This window comes from Typopeltis vanoorti, chromosome 6 (genome assembly GCF_054136105.1).
Source record: "Typopeltis vanoorti isolate ZY-2024b chromosome 6, IOZ_Tvanoo_1.0, whole genome shotgun sequence".
Taxonomy (NCBI): Eukaryota; Metazoa; Arthropoda; class Arachnida; order Uropygi; family Thelyphonidae; genus Typopeltis; species Typopeltis vanoorti.
In genome coordinates, this window is record NC_143554.1 from 45,215,406 (window position 1) to 45,233,368 (window position 17,963).

Here is a 17,963-nt window from a genome sequence, read left to right on the forward strand (position 1 = left end):
TAGTTGTTAGCTATTACACGTCTTAACTTTATCGTCATACTTACACAAAAACAAAACAAACACCATAATTTATTTAAAAAACCTATTTCTCTGGTTTTCACCTTCTTGAATTAGAGAAACAGCAAGTTAGAGATCATTAGGGCACTACAGCCAGGTAATTGTGAAAACAGTTACAATTGTAATGGGGGGGATGTTATTATGGCACCCTCTATAGTAGGGCCTATCTCCATCAACTGGAGTGATGATGGTCTTAACAGTGTCCCGAAATTTGGGTAAGTTAATGGGCCACTCCCGTTGAGTATTGGACATTGCTCGAGTGCTGATGCTAGCTGGTTTCTATATGTAGAAGTACAAAATGTTTAATGTTTGCTATCAGATACACATAAGAAATTTTTAAAATATACGCTTAATAAAACTGTGCAGCAATTTTGGAATTTGTGTGACATTAAATTTCTCTCACGAAATAGATCACTCTAATGACGTAAAAGAGTCAATTCATCTAAAACATTTTGTGTAAGATGTTCACTCCAGAGATCATTTGTGATTTATATGAGAATGGATGTTATCATATATAAATGATATTATTGAAAATTATTAAACAAGATGTGGGTGGGGTCCTCTGACACCTCTTTATCTCCAAAGGAAGTGAGTAGAACTATTTTAGCTCTGGCTTTAGTAAATCCCTAGGCAGTTGGCCTTTTAGTTTTATGGTCGTGTCACCTCCCCTCACTTCTGGAGTTTAAGGGGTGGGGCAGACGAAAAGCAAATATCCTTCGTCAAAGATTGGTTTACGTATTAGCTGGCTGGGAAGAAAAAAAAAGTTGCATTAGCCTGCGACCAGAATCTAACTAAAAAAAAAAAAAAAATTGCAGAAGAAAAGTCTAATTGCCTCCACCAAAAGGAACATTAACGCAGGAACCAATTGAAAAATAGCTTAGGAAAAAGCTGCTCTAGTTGGCGACTAGAATGCATAATGATATTGTGCCAATCTACTCGTAGCATCCTTGAAGTTACAAGAATCTACAGGCAGCCAGTACTAGCAAAACGGTATTCTAGAATTTCTGTTTTCAAGAATACCACACTCTGTTTTTAAGAACGGTATTCTTGAAAACAGAGATTCTGTTCGTCATAGTGTGATTTAAAAACTGCTATAACCAGTCATTTTGCAAATCATTACTGCCAATCAGTAATATTTCCTACACGAAACTCTCGTCTATTGGAGCGTTACCGAGATTACAACAACTTAAAAGAAACACAAACAAAAATTCACCGTATGATATCAACAAACATCCTGCTACTGAAATATCATCATACGCAATATAACACCTTGAAATTGCGAAAGATTATTAATGTCTAAGAAAACAAAACCAAGTTACTTTGGTTCTTATTGCAAGAGATTTGAAGCAATCGGACGCTAAACGTAAAAGCCGCATCTAATCCCTCCTCTTGGCAATTAAAATGAATTAGTCCTCATTAATCTCGAACTGCCCAAACTCCCCGTTACTCTGGACAAACTACTCGTAATGCATAATCTTCAACCACGCAGCAAGCTCACTTTTGAGCTGTTTCATTTAACGATTTCCACGAAACGGCCAACACACCATGTTGCTCATCATGTTTTGTATACTTTCTTAGTTTTTGTTCTTTAATTTTGAGTTTCAAATTTTGTTAACTTACATAATTCTTAACACTTCAAAATCTATGATCTGTTTGATATATCATCTGCTTTGTTTGCAAATTTTATTCACGATTCATTTTCGGCTATTGAACACGTATTTCATTTAACTGATCATTCTCCGCATTTTCCTCTCTTCTTATACGTTTCGACTCAAGTTTGGATCCGAATATCTTGTCACCCCTACCTTCTAAAAATACACAACCGGGTATATCTTTTAAATTGCTCTTTTAATATAAATTAAAATTTGGTATCAGATTTATTTTAGCCTTTGATTGGTAAGGTTTGGTAGCCCCATCACCCAGTAAACTTTATTTATTTATTTATTTTTTGGATAGTGCAAAATGGAATTGTTTCACTTCCTCATTGCCCTGCAGAAGGATTGTACACATTAATTTGAAAATAATGCAGTTTGTTTATATTATTATTATTATTATTATTGCATGAAACTTCCAATAATACCGACGACTCTTTGTGGGAGGGCACTCCATTCCACACAGTCCGCTGTCTCGACTAGTTAATCTCCCATCTACATACCATATACCGTCAACCAATAATATTTTTGTCTGTAAATAGCGTGTATTATCTTTTCCGATTTGCCTGTATGCGAATTAAAACTCCGAGTTTCCGGAGAGGGGAACGCTGCAACCCTCATATGAGATCGACTAGCATCTTGCACTCAGCATGACAGAAGCTGCAGATTCTGATTGTAATCAGTTTCTTTTGTGCTTGTTCAGCAGCCAGTCCGCTTGCTTTGTGGCCTTGATATCTGCTGACCATCCTTGTTTCATTTTGAATCATATTTCACCACAGTATAGTTATGTAAATATACTGTTTCTCTGTGGTAGGATAATATGGACTCTTTTTTTTTTCTTTTATACATGACTTAATTTCTAATTTTCAGGTAAAACGACCAGATATTATCATCTGTGAAACTGTGATATGCCAACCATACCATACCACCAGTCATGATAGTTTGCCTGTTGGAAACACCTCGGTTCCAATCCTCTAAGACGCAAGGAACCTGTATGAAGACTTTTCAAAGTAATGGTAAGTGAATGGGTTTCATATGAAGGTAGCAAGACTTTTTCATCCCGCTAATAGGCCAAAGAACAAATGCAATAAACGTACTCAATACTTCTGCCTCGTCGCTTTAGTCAAGTTGGCAGTAATTCCAAGAAAACGCTCTCGAATTCCTATAAACAGATACAGAAACGCAAGAAGTCGCGTACGTACAAACGTAACATATGCCATCACCGTATTAGTTTAATCGATTCTTGTTATTCACCGCTGTTCTTAACTTGCAACTACTATATCATTTGTCCCTAAAAATTAAAATGGATGAAATTTGAACATGGTGTTATCAACCAAACTACCACATTTGGACACTACATACCCAGTACTTATTAAAATGTTACTTCATACCCCATAGGCTAAAATATTGCAAGATCCTTTGGTCGGAAAGACTTGGGTTCGATTCCCGTCTATGACGCGAGGAACCTTTATCACGTCTTTTCGACTAAAGGTGAGTTAACTGGTCTCATACTGAGGGCAACCATAAGTTTGAGGACTAAAACAAACAACATTATATATATATATGTGGAGGAATGATAGTTACCAATCCAACAGGGCACTGTCCATGAATGTATCTGTAGAAGAGGCAGAAACTGAACGTTGTGAGAGAGGGATTGAAATGGTAATGTGTGAGGGGGATCGTTAATTAACTGGATTGCCCTCTTCTGGATAGAATTGGGCAATCTTAGAAAAGATTTTGGTGTACTACCACAATTACAGGAACAAAGCATGCGAAAAAGTAAGGTTTTTGTAAGCTGCAGAAACTATAGTTGAAATGTGTTTGGGCCAGGAAAGGTTGGGGGTATAGGTCAGCCCAAGAAGGGGAAATCTCATTATGTTTGGATATCTTGGTATTATTGAAGGTAAAGGGGGATACGAGCTCCTTCTTGTGAGAGATCAGACAAGACTGAATTTTGGTGGCATCGAAGCCTGCAAGGTTTTCCTGGCCCCTTTGGGATATAGCTAAGAGTTTCGAGTTCGGTCTGTTGGTCGTAGTGAATCTTCAGGATTCTAACACTTGAGTACTACAAGGTTTGTAAAATGAAAAGGAGGGGATGGACTGTACTCTTAACTGTGAAGCTATGGATAGGATTTGAAGTCTATGAGAGCAGGTCATTTATATACAAGAGAAAGAAAGGGCGAAAAAACGGAACCCTGGGGTACTCCTGCATAATTGGGGAAAATCAAACGAAAGGAAATTGTCCACCATGACCGGTGAGCAACCAGTGAGAAAGTTGGCAAGTGTGGAAAGCGGACCAAAGGATGGCAGTTTGCTCTTCTGTACCAAATCCAATCAAATGCCTTTCAAATGTCGACGAATTTCTCTGAATTTTTCCATGTCCAGAGATGGGTAGTGAAAGCTGGAAGATCAGCTGTTGATCTACTAGTAACACATTATTGGTCACATCGAACATTTTCTGTAAATAGGTCCTGCATTCAATTCAAGGATAAAGTGTGTCCTGAGTGCATTTGAATAGAGATGACAGCAGGAACCAGGTTGACATATCAGTTACTCAGGTTTCTGCTCTCATCTTCCATTGTCTTTGGATATGGCCACATGTTTTCTTGGTAAATTTAGAATGGCTTGATAAATAGAAAACATCGAGTCATTGCCAAGCATCTGGCCAGAAACAATTCATTGCAAAAGGAAGATGAAGGTTCATAAAGTCCAGTACGTGTGTTACTCAAACAGGTCAAGCAAATACAAGAAACTATATTTGCAAACGTAATAGGATAGGCATGGATATCATGCCTATCTTATGAAAGCAGACAGCTGCAACTTAGTTCATAAGAAGTGATGAATGCAGACGTATGGACAATGGTATAGCAACAACATGAATTCTTCGACTCAACATGCATGTTCACCAAAACACAAACTGGTGATATGGAGCATGTTCTCATGGAAATCCCTTGACATTTAGAGCAAAGAACCATCTGGGTTCGAATCCCACGAAGAAATCTTAAGACTTTTCAACAGAAAGTGACGTAATTGGTCTAATATTGGAATGGTAGGGTTTTTCCTCTGCGAAAATCGGATTTTTCGTCATGTAAAACAGGCTAAGAAATACGCAATTAACAAATATAATCTAGATACCTCATAGCCATTACTTCAGCGATAATTTCCAACAACAGCAAAAATGACTGAATGAACATCATTCATGTCGACCATTTACACTTTCAGCTGGATGACGCACTGTGACACAAAGTACGTGGTATCAAGAAATGGTTACAGGTGCACAGTGTGCGTTCCTCAGTCACTTGATGTTAATTCCAGAGAGCCTCTTTGGGATGTTGTGGAATGAGGTATTCAGATGTACAGGGACCTATGAACCTCCAGGAATTCTTATCTGCTCGATTTAAGACATCAGCTGAGTATTTTCAGATTCTCGCGTAGTCGCTGGCGAGAGTATCACGATGTTCTTAAAGCTCATATTGGTCCAGTATACTGTTACATAAGTGCAGAGAGCCCCAATTTTAATGTAATTAGTTCGTGTATAACGATAGACGATTGAACCCAAATTCCATAGGCTCAGTTGTCTTGCATCAAGTACGTTCTTGAAAATGAACTATACAGTATAATGCTACACCGAAGTGGCACCTACAGAATGAAATAATAAAGAAACACATTTATTTTTTTTATTATTTCACTTTTTTTCACCAAAAAAAGTGAAATTGTTGCGGGATTTATTGTTCATAGGTTGGTTCTTAAAACAATCTGCAAACAATCTCTCTCTCTCTCTCTCTCTCTCTCTCTCTATATATATATATATATATATATATATATATTATAAATAATTTATATATATATAAATTTTTCGATAAACGGAGCTCATGGCTAAGACGTTTCCGTTTTTATTCAAAACTTCATTATCGGTTTCCAGATTTTTCTGACGGGAATCAGAAAAATCGCAAAAGGCAGCAATAACAGATTTGTTATTGCTGCCTTTTTCAAAGAACATTCAAAACCTTCAAAAAGTCTTTAATTAACTGTGAACGAGTTTCTTTCAAGTTCTCTTTGGATTGTTTTCGGAGAGTTCCTTCTACTTTTCGAACGGTTTTATAAACATTCGAGTGCTGAATTTTCGTCAAGCCTTTTACTCATTGGACTATTTTCGTAATCGATGCCTTGATCCTGGAACAGCAATGATATAATAAAATAAATTAAAAAAAACCCTTCAAATATACAGGGTGTCCCAAAATTCACGCAAGATTTAAATTTAGCGCCATTTGTGCGGTAAAGTGTTGCCAACGAGAAAAAAAAAGACAACGTGACAGCTGACAGTTCAGGGTTATTAAAAATGGAGCGCTACACGAAAGAACAACGCATAACAACGATTATGGAACAACAACAAGTGGATGCTTATTTTTCGAATAAAATCATCTTCAGCGATGAGGCTCATTTTCATCTTGATGGCTTCGTTAATCGACAAAATTGTCGCATTTGGGGTTCAGAAAATCCACGAGTGATTGTTGAGAAACAAATGCATCCACAATGTGTCACTGTTTGGTGCGGATTTTGGGCTGGAGGCATCATCGGTCCATTCTTCTTCGAAAATGCGGCTGGTAAGCAATAACAGTTAATGGTGCTCGCTATCGCGACATGATAATGAAATGACATGTGGTTTCAACAAGACGGTGCCATATGCCATACAGCCCGAGAAACAATTCAATTACTGCATGAGTCATTTCCTGGTCGTGTAATTTCCCGTTTTGGTGATATAGAATTGGCCGCCCAGATCATGTGACTTAACGCCGTTGGACTTTTTTCTTTGGGGTTTTTTGAAGTCTAAGGTTTATGCCAACAAGCCCGCGACCACCCACGCCTTGAAGGAGGAAATTGAGCGCTGTATCAACGAAATTCAGCCACATTTATGCAAAACGGTCTTGGAAAATTTCGACAAAAGAGTGCGTATGTGCCAGCAAAGCCGTGGAGGCCATTTACCCGATATGCTATTCCATGCATAACCCTATACTGTATACTTTATGAATCAATAAGAAATTACAATTTTTAATTAAAAACCTGTGTTTTCTATCAAAATTACTTTTTGCGTGAATTTTGGGACACCCTATATAAACAATATTTTGTGGTATAAAACTCAGTTTCTTTGCCTGGCATTTCATGCACTCATAATATAATAGAAAATTTTACCGGTCGTAAAAGTGAAGGTATTTATACTAACCTAAATTGGCTGTTTACTATGGTTTTGCTGTAGTCAGGTGATACACATACCCACGCCACAGAATATTTGTTTTGTTTAAGAAAGTTCCGAATAATTGTTAACGTCATTTCTAGAAATGGTACAATGAACATATAAAAAAACGTAAGGTAAACATTAGCGATCCATCTTTGAATCTCTTGCGTGAAAAGAAACCACTAAAATACGTAAAGAAGCATGTCTTGTGCTAATTTTTAAACTGCTCTGAGAAGGCGTTCATTATGTCATTTTTGAATATTTTTTAAAGCCGTTTCTATCTTATAGTTAATTCAAGTTTTATTCCCATTTTTTAAAAATATCAATACCATAAATATTTTTTAAAAAACGTTTTCTTAAAAAATATAATAGATACTGCATAATAATGATAACGTAGTACAATTGCGACCACGATACAGCGTTAACATGAAACTGCGATCTGCCATCAAAGACAGTAATGAGCGTCTCGCGGCAAAAACTATGCGAACATTCTGAAAGCCTGGGATTAACGTCACTCACTGCAACTGCATTCTACGGCATGCTCGTTTGTGATCAGTCTCACAGTGTACTTCTAGGTGATGATCGATCGTAAAACTTTTCCAGGAGCCAAAGAATGGAAAGGTATTGCCCAGATATGAACGTCTGCCGTATAATGTCGCCATTTATCCAAAGAATGTTCGTGCGCCACGCAGAAACACGCTATTCCACTCCGAGCAGCGTGGAGTAACATGAACTCGGAGGATGAGGAGAAGGGGGGGGGTAGGAATGGAAAGACTTAGAGGCAGCAAATTAAAAATGCCTCGGTGGAAAAAATGCATAAAACAAATTGTGCAAGAGATTGAAACTGCGCAAGAATTGATGATGGGAGTTATAGGAACCGAAGTGAGGAGAAATTTTGTTATTACGTGAACATGTGTGGAGGAAATCAGGAAGAAAATCAGGGTGTTGACAGCTTTGGAGAAAAAACAAAGTGAAATTATGGAGTGAAAAAAAAAAGCGAACTCATGGAGAGAGAAAAAAATAAATTAAAACTGCTTTATCAACAACGATTCAGCAGAAATCTTTAATTTTTTAAACTACAATTTGGTTATTTTCATATGATTTTAATTCATTTTAAAATTGCATAATTTCATTAAAAATGACTCAGAAATCATCAGCATCCCGAGTCGTTTAATAAATGTTTCCTCTGGCAAGAATTTATCCTCCAATAAATGTGAAATTTCTGGTGCCTTTTTAATCTGCATGGCTTTCTGTGATTCCCAATACGAACAGTTTGTGCTTTTATATGATTTTCTATGTGACGAATATTTCAACTTATCCGCTTCTGCATTGTCATTAAATTTCTGTTTATAATTCTTTATCTGCAATTTCTGTTTGGAATAGAATTCTGAGTTAGCTTTAAAAATAAATCGATGGTGGCTGTTTGCACTGCCTTCCTTTTCGCAATTTATTGTTGTGCAGGTGCTTATCCTCGATTTTAACAGAAGCCGAAAACCTCCCTCAACTGCTAAAATATTCTATACAGGTCGTGTGGTTTGTTTAGTGAGAAACGGGTGAAAATTTCCAACAATAACAAATGAGCATTAAGGCAAACTAAATCATATTTTATTATATTATATATTGTGAAATACATTGTCATTTAACAATCACAAATCGCTGGAATGTTTTACGGGTAGTTTAGCTTTCATAAATGGTATTTATACATTTTATTATCAGACGACATCAGTTTGAAGGATTTGTAACATCACATGTGCAATGTTGGATGATGCGACTCATACACACGGGGATCGAAATTCTATCTGATGATGGGAGTTATAGGAACCGAAGTGAGGAGAAATTTTGTTATTACGTGAACATGTATGGAGGAAATCAGGAAGAAAATCAGGGTGTTGACAGCTTTGGAGAGTGTGTGCATTTAGAAATCTGTAAGATTGAGCTATAACGTCCTTAGCATGTGGAAAATGTTTAACAGTTATCAGTGATACAATTTACACTTTCATTGAGGCCAGTTGAATGGTGTCTGATGAAATTGCACCCACACACTGGAATTTTCTCCCGGTCAAAAGCCTGACTTAAAAGCAAAAATAAAGTGAAATAGCTTTGTCGAAAATACTTCAAGGGCTGCTTGGACTCACTGGATAACAAATGTAATAAGCAGATTTGATAAGTTCTAAAAATGTCTTCACCCCAGTTGTTTTATCTTTTTTTCCATTCCAGTTTCATATCACTTTTGTTTTTATTTTTCACGCTGAATTATCCGTCGTTATAAAAGCAGCCACAGGGATTATTGTAGAATGGCAAAGAAATATTTTAACGTTGCTTTCCCAACATTGCTTCAGTATTTATTCCACATTTTCGTTCCTTCGCGTTCAAAACAGAGAAAAGTTCAGAGCATGCTGACCATAAATTTTGTCGAATGCTACTGAAACCTCTTTTAGTCTGTAACAACGCGGCACAGCCATCAACTTTTCTAGGCCTAGCTTTTGAGCCACCTCAAGGGCATTTGGGTTTCGATTAATTACCATGGCGGTGAGTCCTCGTTGCTGCGCCAGTGGAAAAGTTTCGATTAGGTGCCTTAGGATCAGTTCGGCTACTTCTTTATTATCAGCATACAGTGGTCCAAGTAAGGCCGGCCCTTGAACATTAGGTTTAAGGCTTCCGTAACCGACGACTTCACCTTCTTGAAGTGCTACCATCGTTAAACTTTCCTTCTCTTTGACTGAAAGGCTGACAGTCTTAGAACGACAGTAACCGTGTATGCCGGCATCATAGTCAATAACATGCTGAAGCGTGTCATTATTTTCAATTAGACTAACCTCGAACCCGGAAAGTTCCTTAATTAGATTCTCTACCTGAAGTACAGGGGACTCGAACACGTAAGTTTCCCATTCCGTAACGACGGAGAATCCTGCCAGGTCTCGGTAAGTGTGTAGATGTTCGGGTACAGAGTTCAGTCCAGCGTTTCTAGAACCAACATGATTCATAGCAGCCTTCCAAATTTTAATTCCAATCCCACATCCTTGGTAATCGGATCGAACTGCATACAGGCCAAGTATCGCTATTTCTTCGTTGCTTTGGATGACGGCTGCACAGACTCCGTAGATATTTCCTAGAAAGAATAGAAACAATAATGATAGGTAGTTATAGGATAGGAATAAAAGCGTAAAACTATCTACAGTTTAACTTCGGTGTAATGTCTCTTAGAGTGAACCCATATTAAGTCGTATTTTCATTATAATCATGCTGTTATATTTTATATGAATCAAAATAATCCAACGATGGATTTTTTTGATTTTCGCAGCAATGGAGTTGCGATGTTAAAATACCCAATCGCCCGAGACAATGATCAGTTAACTAGGAAGCCACTGAGAGGCACTTCTTTATTTTCTATTCTTAATTTATTTTCATAGCTAAAAAATGAGTCTAATAAATATAAACTACTGTATTAGTTTTTCTTTTAACGATGCGCGGACGGAATTTATAACTCCATATCCATGATGAATACGGTAAAATGCATGTGAATATATTTTACGGTGGTCATTAAGTAAATGATTTGTGTAAAGTGATGAAGACAGCCCAGTCTGTACCGTTCGGTGTTAGCAAAACACAATTTTGCCTCTTTTTTTTTTCCTCACAAAAATGGAGCTTAGCCCTTTTTTAATAACCAGTTTTCGCTATATCTTCCCCCCACACACACACACACATCTGTTTCCGTTTCTTTCTGTTCACCATAATCTTCCTGCAAATCTAAAGATGTTATCTATTCACTTATTTTTGGTCTTCTGGGCAATTTTTGTCCCGAATCTGATACCTTCATTTCTTTTCTATTTCACAAATTAATGTTGAGCACGATTCTAAGATTTGTTTTTGTATTTCATTCATTATTCCTTCGCTAATTGGCTACGTTTCATATTTCAAATTTTACTCTGCTTTCCGGTTTTTTATTTATTATTATTTTTTTTTTTTTTTGTTATTCGAACGCATAAGTTTCCCATTCCATAACGACAGAGAATCCTGCCAGGTCTCGGTAAGTGTGTGTACGGGGGGGGGCTGAAAAGTCCTGATAAACGCCTATAACAAAAATGATATGGTTTGTTCAACAAGGGAAAAGACTTTTTTTTTTTCCCCTCAGAGGATTACAAATGATTCATAACAGCCTTCTAGATTTTACTTCCAATCACATGTCCTTAGTAATCGTGTTTTTTTTTTTTTTTAATTTCAATGTTAAGCTGAACTCTTGTACTTTTATTCTTTGAATTTTGTTTTGTTGGTCCAGCTTCCTTTGAAGATGCAACTTGTATCATTTCCCTCAGCTTTCTGCTGTTTCTTGCCATGATTACGATATCATCAGTGAATCGCTAGTTTAGTTTTATTCTGTCGATCCTTTTTTTTTTTTCGGTATCCACTGTTTCAATTTGTCCATTGAGAAATGCTTCGTACTATTTTCATGCTCTTCTATGCCATGCACTTTAAGTGCTTGTAAACGTATAATTTGGTTTGCTTTCTAGTTGCGCTGACATTTAGACTTTTCTTGCTATGCATGTTACATCTACATTTTCCTCAATCACCAAAAATTACGTGCATACACACAATTTACAGATATAATACATTGGGCTCATAGCCTAACTGCTTCGGCTAATATCAACCAACAGCTAGACCTCATACTATTATCGTTCTGGAATGATGCACTAAACTTCTTTTTTAAAAAAATGGAGAGGTGGGGAGAAATGTCTTGATACTGTTCAGAAGAAGGCGGGTCTGCTAACTGTAATTCCTCTTTCACAAATGCTTCAACCGTCCACAAATTCTATATTTCTGCCTTATTTCTAAAGGTGCTTCCATTGGTGCTATGTTATATACATATTGGCGTTTTTTAACTCCTTATTACTAAACTTTTCATTTTTGTTTCTGTTTAGATTATCAATATTCGTGTTTTTTTCCATTGCTAATTACTAATAAAAACTATTATGGTAATAAATGTTTTAAATAAATGAAATATCAGGCGCCTACAAATACTAACTCACCGTTGTCTAAACGTTGAATCGAAGAAGATATTATAATCACTTATTATTATTACAACACCATCTTGCCACCCACTGATTGTTCATTAGATAGTTGATTTCAAAAGAAAAAAAAATTTTTTAAATATATATTTAGAAAATATTATTTATATAAAAAACTTATTATACAAGATTATCCAAAATTCGCGCATATCATAAAATAAACTTAATTTTTTCAATATCAGTGACAAACTTTATGGAACTAAATGGCTACAAACAAAACCGATAACTGTATCTTTGCGAAAGTAAAATGAAATTACATTATAAGCAAATACTCAAAATGGTCGCCTCGTTCTTCGAAGAATGGAATTATTGACTGCTCTGGTTGTTTCAGTGATGTTCGTCTTCAGTTCATCAATTATGTGAGGATCATTCTTACATCTTATCTTTCAGGTAACAAGAAATCTAGAGGATAAATCTGGCGACCTTGGGGGAACAAGGTCCTTTAGAAATCAGTCTGGCACTAAAACACTCTGGCAAAAATTGAATCGTTTCATTTGGTGAACGGTAAGTGGCACCGTCCTACTGAAAACAGCAATGGCGATCTCAAGGGGAGCCACGAACTGGGTGATGATGTCTTGGTACAGGGCACTGTTCAATGTCGTCTCAAAGAAAATGGGTCCGACAATGCGGCGACGTGATATTGCACACCACATCTCCGATTTTTAGAGAATGCAAGGGCGTTACGTTTCATAGAAAACATGAGGATTTTCCGATGACCAAATTCCTTAACCAGCGGTTTCAATTCCTGAACTGAGTAAACACGGTATGGACGAAGCTTTAATTTTGGTAGCTCTCTAAGTATTGCCGTATGACATACCTGTCTGTACAGAGAGTTTTCTACGACTCTTCGAAGGTGGACGTTGCAACACGTCGTGTACCGCATTCACTTTAGCGTCAGTCAAAATGGAGGGTCTTCCATGCCTTTGTTTGTCTGCAACTCATCCAGTTTCCTGAAAGCGTTTGATTAATCTCGTAATTGTTGAATTTTGAGGAACAACACAGTCCTAGAGTGCCATCTATAGGCGAAACGAATAATTAAAATTGAAATTTAATGCAACTCAGCTTCAACTTTGATGCGCGCACCTTTTGGATCACCCTGTACAAAAGAATTACAAATATCAACAAGAAATATTTCGATGAAATTAAAATAAGTCATTTTTTTTATAAGAAGAAACATTCTTTCACAGCGTAAAAGTTTCTCAAGTTTTAGTATGAATAAAATTTGCTAATTTTCTTCACAAAAGACAGTCTGGGGAAGAAAAGGACATAAGCTTCATCATCTTCCTCTCTTTAAGGATTAGGCATTTGCCTGTCGCTGCTTCCTGATAAATCTGATAAATTATATATATATATATAAAATACGTGCATTGAAGAGACAATAATACGTTGGTCTTGCTGCTTGTAGTTGAAACTATATTCAGAAACTGTGGTACCTAGTTTTGGTAATAAGTCATTTTATATTCTTTTCCTTAATCTTTTTTTTTATTCAACTCTATTTAATATATATATATATATATTGAATAGAGTTGAATCTACACCCCATAAGCTTCATCTTACGAACTAAAGCTGAAAGTTAAAAAAGGGCCTCCATAGCACATTCGCGAGGATGACGCAATATTTATCTTACGATTGGAAAACGTTTTGGTTGAAATCCTTTCTAGAACTCGATAAACCTCTATAAGGACTTTTTTTCAGCTGATAGTCGTCTCATGCTGATATAGCAGGGTTTTTTCTCTCTCGAATATTTTATTTTACAAAACAGGTTGAAAAACAAAAAAAAATCTGCCAGAAAATACGTGCATTGAAGAGACAATAATACGTTGGTCTTGCTGCTTATAGTTGAAACTATATTCAGAAACTGTGGTACTTAGTTTTGGTAATAAGTCATTTTATATTCTTTTCCTTAATCTTTTTTTTATTGCAACTATTATGGCGTTTCGTCGTTAAAAATCAGATGCATATAAAACATATATATACGTATAACATAATCCTGCATTTAATTTGACTTTATCTTTGGTGTAACTAAATGCACTGTTTTACATTATAAAGAAAGGGGGGGGGGTCTTTCAAAACTGAGGGATCTTTCAAAATTAAATAGACTAGTTGTGATGCAAATACCTACAATTATTTGTTGATTTTTAATTAAAACCTCTTGAGAGATGCAATTTGAAAACCGTTTTCAGTTTATAAAGCATTACTTTATTCATTTATTATTTAATTTATATTTAATTAATTTATTAAATAAATAAATGATGACGTTCCCCATTTTCATAATCAAAGTGACATCATATTGAAATTATTATTCTGCACTCGCTACTTAACGCAGTAAATTAATCTTTCTGCTCAATAAGTCACGAGCATTCTCGTCTCGCTGATTTAATTTCAATGATTAATGAACCCTGTCTTCATTAAATAAATCCCAAAGTGAATAGCAATCTCTGCCGGAAGACCTATTGATTTACACGCGCCCTGGAGAACGAATACTACAGTGAACGTGTGGAACAACAACATTTAGAAAACTGGATAATTCAACAGCTTACTTCTGTTACAGCTAACTCGTATAATGTTGAAATGACAGTGGCAAGAACCCGCATTAAAATGCTATGCAAAAGAAAGCAAAGGGATTTAATGTTTTTCTATATTTTGAGAAAGTTCTCTCTCTCTCTCTCTCTCTCTCTGACGGTTGCTTGAGTTCCGCCTTGTCTTGTACTTTTAACTGTAGTGTATTCATTGTTTAACAACAACTCCAGTTTCGGTAACCTTTACGAGCTCTGCTTTAATCTTGTAAATGCGATTATTATCTGAGCCACCACGGATTGCTGAATAATGTCGTGTGTGCGATAGGGTGTCTGTACAGGGTCTCCTTTGCAATAAACAGACATCCTACTCTTCCCACGTCCTTCACTTTAGATCCAGATGAATATGACGAAAATACTTGGCATGCTGCCAACTGTCATTCGCCATCTAATAAGGAAGTCCGCGTGCTATCATTTCCTTGCAAAAAAAAAAAGTTTGGGACAGTTGACACTGTTATTTTGCATCTTGTGATTTTACGTAGTTATTTCTGTTCTTTGAGAGATGTAATGTCTTTCTGACTAATCTCAATATTGATTTAAATGCAAACTATTGTTGTTATTGATTCTATTTTCAGAGATTAACTTTTTTTTTTTTTAACGGTGTCACCTCAGTTTGAAACCTGCTAATGCACCTTGGTAAAAGGCGGCCCAATGTGCAAGAACATATCAGAGTTCTGACTCTTTCAATGCAAAATGTTCACACAATATGAACCATTCGCCGAATATCACTCAGAATTATCAGTAAGTTAGATGAGCTCATATAACCGGAATCATTTGTAAATATCGAAGTGGACATGAGAAAGATGGAAATTTGATGTCGTACTTTTTAAAAGAGGAACTTATTCTCTTATCCAACCAACAGGCTGTAATTCCGACTTCCAGCATGATTGGATGTTTGTGAATGTCTTTAGATGGTTTTCATTTTCAAACTTGCCGAACTGGAGACCTGGTGATTTGAAAACATTCTATATTAGAGCAAGGTTTCCAGACTAGCTAATCCTTAGCTCGCCCAGAGCACTTAAACGTGCTATAATTACCTTTCTAGATGTGGTTGACATAAAAAAGTGTCCATTTAAAGAAGTAACACATGCATTCAATGACTTTGTTGACAACAGTTATTTTGTTAGTATGTTTATCTATAACTGAATTTAAATTTTAAATTTACGTGTGCTATATATATATATATATAAATATATATACAGAGCCCGTCTAAAAATGTATACACACTTTAACAGATGTCATCTATGGACTTTTTCAAAGTTGGATCAAATTACGGTAGCAATGTGTAGTATGATGTTCTCTCAAAAGATATCGTTACTCACATGAATACTAGCATCAACACATGACCGGTAGGACAGTCAAAGAAAATGGCCGAGGCACGATTGTCGTTCGAGGAATGCAAGACCATCTTAAAGTGGTAGTTCAAATATGAGAATGTTGTTGTTGAAGTTCAACGACAGTGGAGGCTTGAGTTTGCAACACAACCTCCAACACACCTGACAATTGCACGTATCCGTGATAAGTCTGAGACCCATGGTACCGTGTGTGATGTGCACTGGAGACTTTGGCCAGCGTTGCCCAAGCAGTAATTCGCCGTAATAATAAGTGTCTTGACCCTAAGGGGAACCACTTTGAGCAGCTCGTGTAATTGTAGAAGTCAAAGGTAACTTGTAGTGATCCCTTGATGTCTGTATATGTATAAATTTAGTATTACAATTTTTATACAGGTGTTTTTTTTGCTGAAGTGTGTATACATTTTTTGACGGATTCTGTATATATATATATATATATATATATATATATACATATAAAGGTATACATTGAGCTGTTTATAATTTTTAACACTGTCGGCGTTGTGAGCTAAAGTATTTACTGAACACCAAACTCCCCTTCCAATGCAATTTTCCTTTTTAATTATTATATATATATATATATATATATATATATAGTTAATTTTCTTCAAATCTAATAATCAGTACTTTTTTTTTTAATTTGAAAAAAAGTATCCAAGTAAAATACGTACATTTCATGTTGTGCGGTGAAGGTACATTTCAAGGGGCACAATGTCATTTCAGATTAAATACATAACATATTTTTGTTGAGACCTGAGAAAAATTCTTTTTTTAATCTAATCTCCTTAATCTTTTAAATGAATTTATCTCTAATAGATAACTAGATAATACACATATGGTTAAAGTGTTATATTTGGAACAATTAACAATTTTAGAACTATAAATAATTTAAATTCATACTCGAATTGAGTATTTCTTATATAAATTTTCTCTTAATATGTAAATCAAAACTGGAAAAAAAAAATAATAAAGAATTAAAGAAATAAATAACTTGAAAGAATAATTTACAAGTCGGCCAAGTAAACTGAATTTTGAAACTGAAAAACTTTGTTCTATGTATAAATTACAAAGTATTCGAATTATTGATTTGTTTGCAGTTATCAGAAACACGATGTGATCAAAAGTCTGGGGCGAAAGTGTCCTTACTGACTACTTTTCAGTAAGAAATTAATTTTAAAAAGAATACAGTAAAACCTTAGTTAGGCAGTTCACTTATTCTGGATCATTAATAGTTAATACCTTACTAACTTGAGATATTTCTATAAATGACGCTAAAAATAAAGAAAGATATTAAAAAAAAAGGTTGCCACTAAGATGTCACAGCAGAGCCACCTATACATAAAATGTAACCAACAAGCAACACTTTCGAATCTACGCATTCCTATTTTCCCTCTAAATTTTTAGCCGATGTGACTCTGGCTTTCCCATGCGACACTTACCGTTCTCGCCAGCCGCAACAAAGAATCCATCTGGATCGACTTCATACCACGTGTCAACAGTGTGAGCCCCTTCGGCCAGTCCCGTTTCCGTCCAAATCTCTATAGCTTCTGGAATATCTTCTCTCGTCATCTTCCGTATGGTGTACGAAGGTACCTCCTTTTTCTCCGCCATGTTACTCTGCACCGTTCGTGTGCGGAAGGCGTTGGAGAAGCGAACCGATGATGACACACGCACCCGCTTGGCTTCCTCAGAGAGCCACAGATCTCGTGCTCATACTCAAGGCTGCTGCTGCTGCCAGGAGTGTGGACAAGCTGCGCGCTCTGCTAATCTCTTAGCTGTGCGCAGAGCATCCTGATTATGGTAATCTCTCTTTCTCTTTCTTTCTCTCGCTGTTAGCTCACCTTCCATGGAACCGAAAGGGATCGTAATGTATTAATTGCGAAGTACATAAAGATCGACCAGCCAATTAACAGTCAACTAAATATATGGACGTTGTCTACTAACAAGTTTTAGATGACATACTAAAAAATAAATTGCTTTAAATCCTGTGAATATCATAAAATGTATGAAAGGAGAAATAAAGTAATTAA

General features: G+C 36.1%; 1 protein-coding gene across 1 annotated transcript; it reads right to left on the minus strand.

Moving 5' to 3' along the window:
• Positions 1–8,630: 8,630 nt before the first annotated feature.
• LOC150105418 (uncharacterized protein F36G3.2-like) lies at positions 8,631–17,584 on the minus strand. The gene is made up of 2 exons (XM_090394794.1): positions 17,373–17,584; positions 8,631–10,051 (listed from the first exon to the last, which is right to left on the minus strand). The coding sequence occupies exons 1-2, from the start codon at positions 17,542–17,544 to the stop codon at positions 9,312–9,314; spliced, it is 912 nt and encodes a 303-aa protein (XP_090250920.1). The 5' UTR covers positions 17,545–17,584; the 3' UTR covers positions 8,631–9,311.
• Positions 17,585–17,963: the final 379 nt, after the last annotated feature.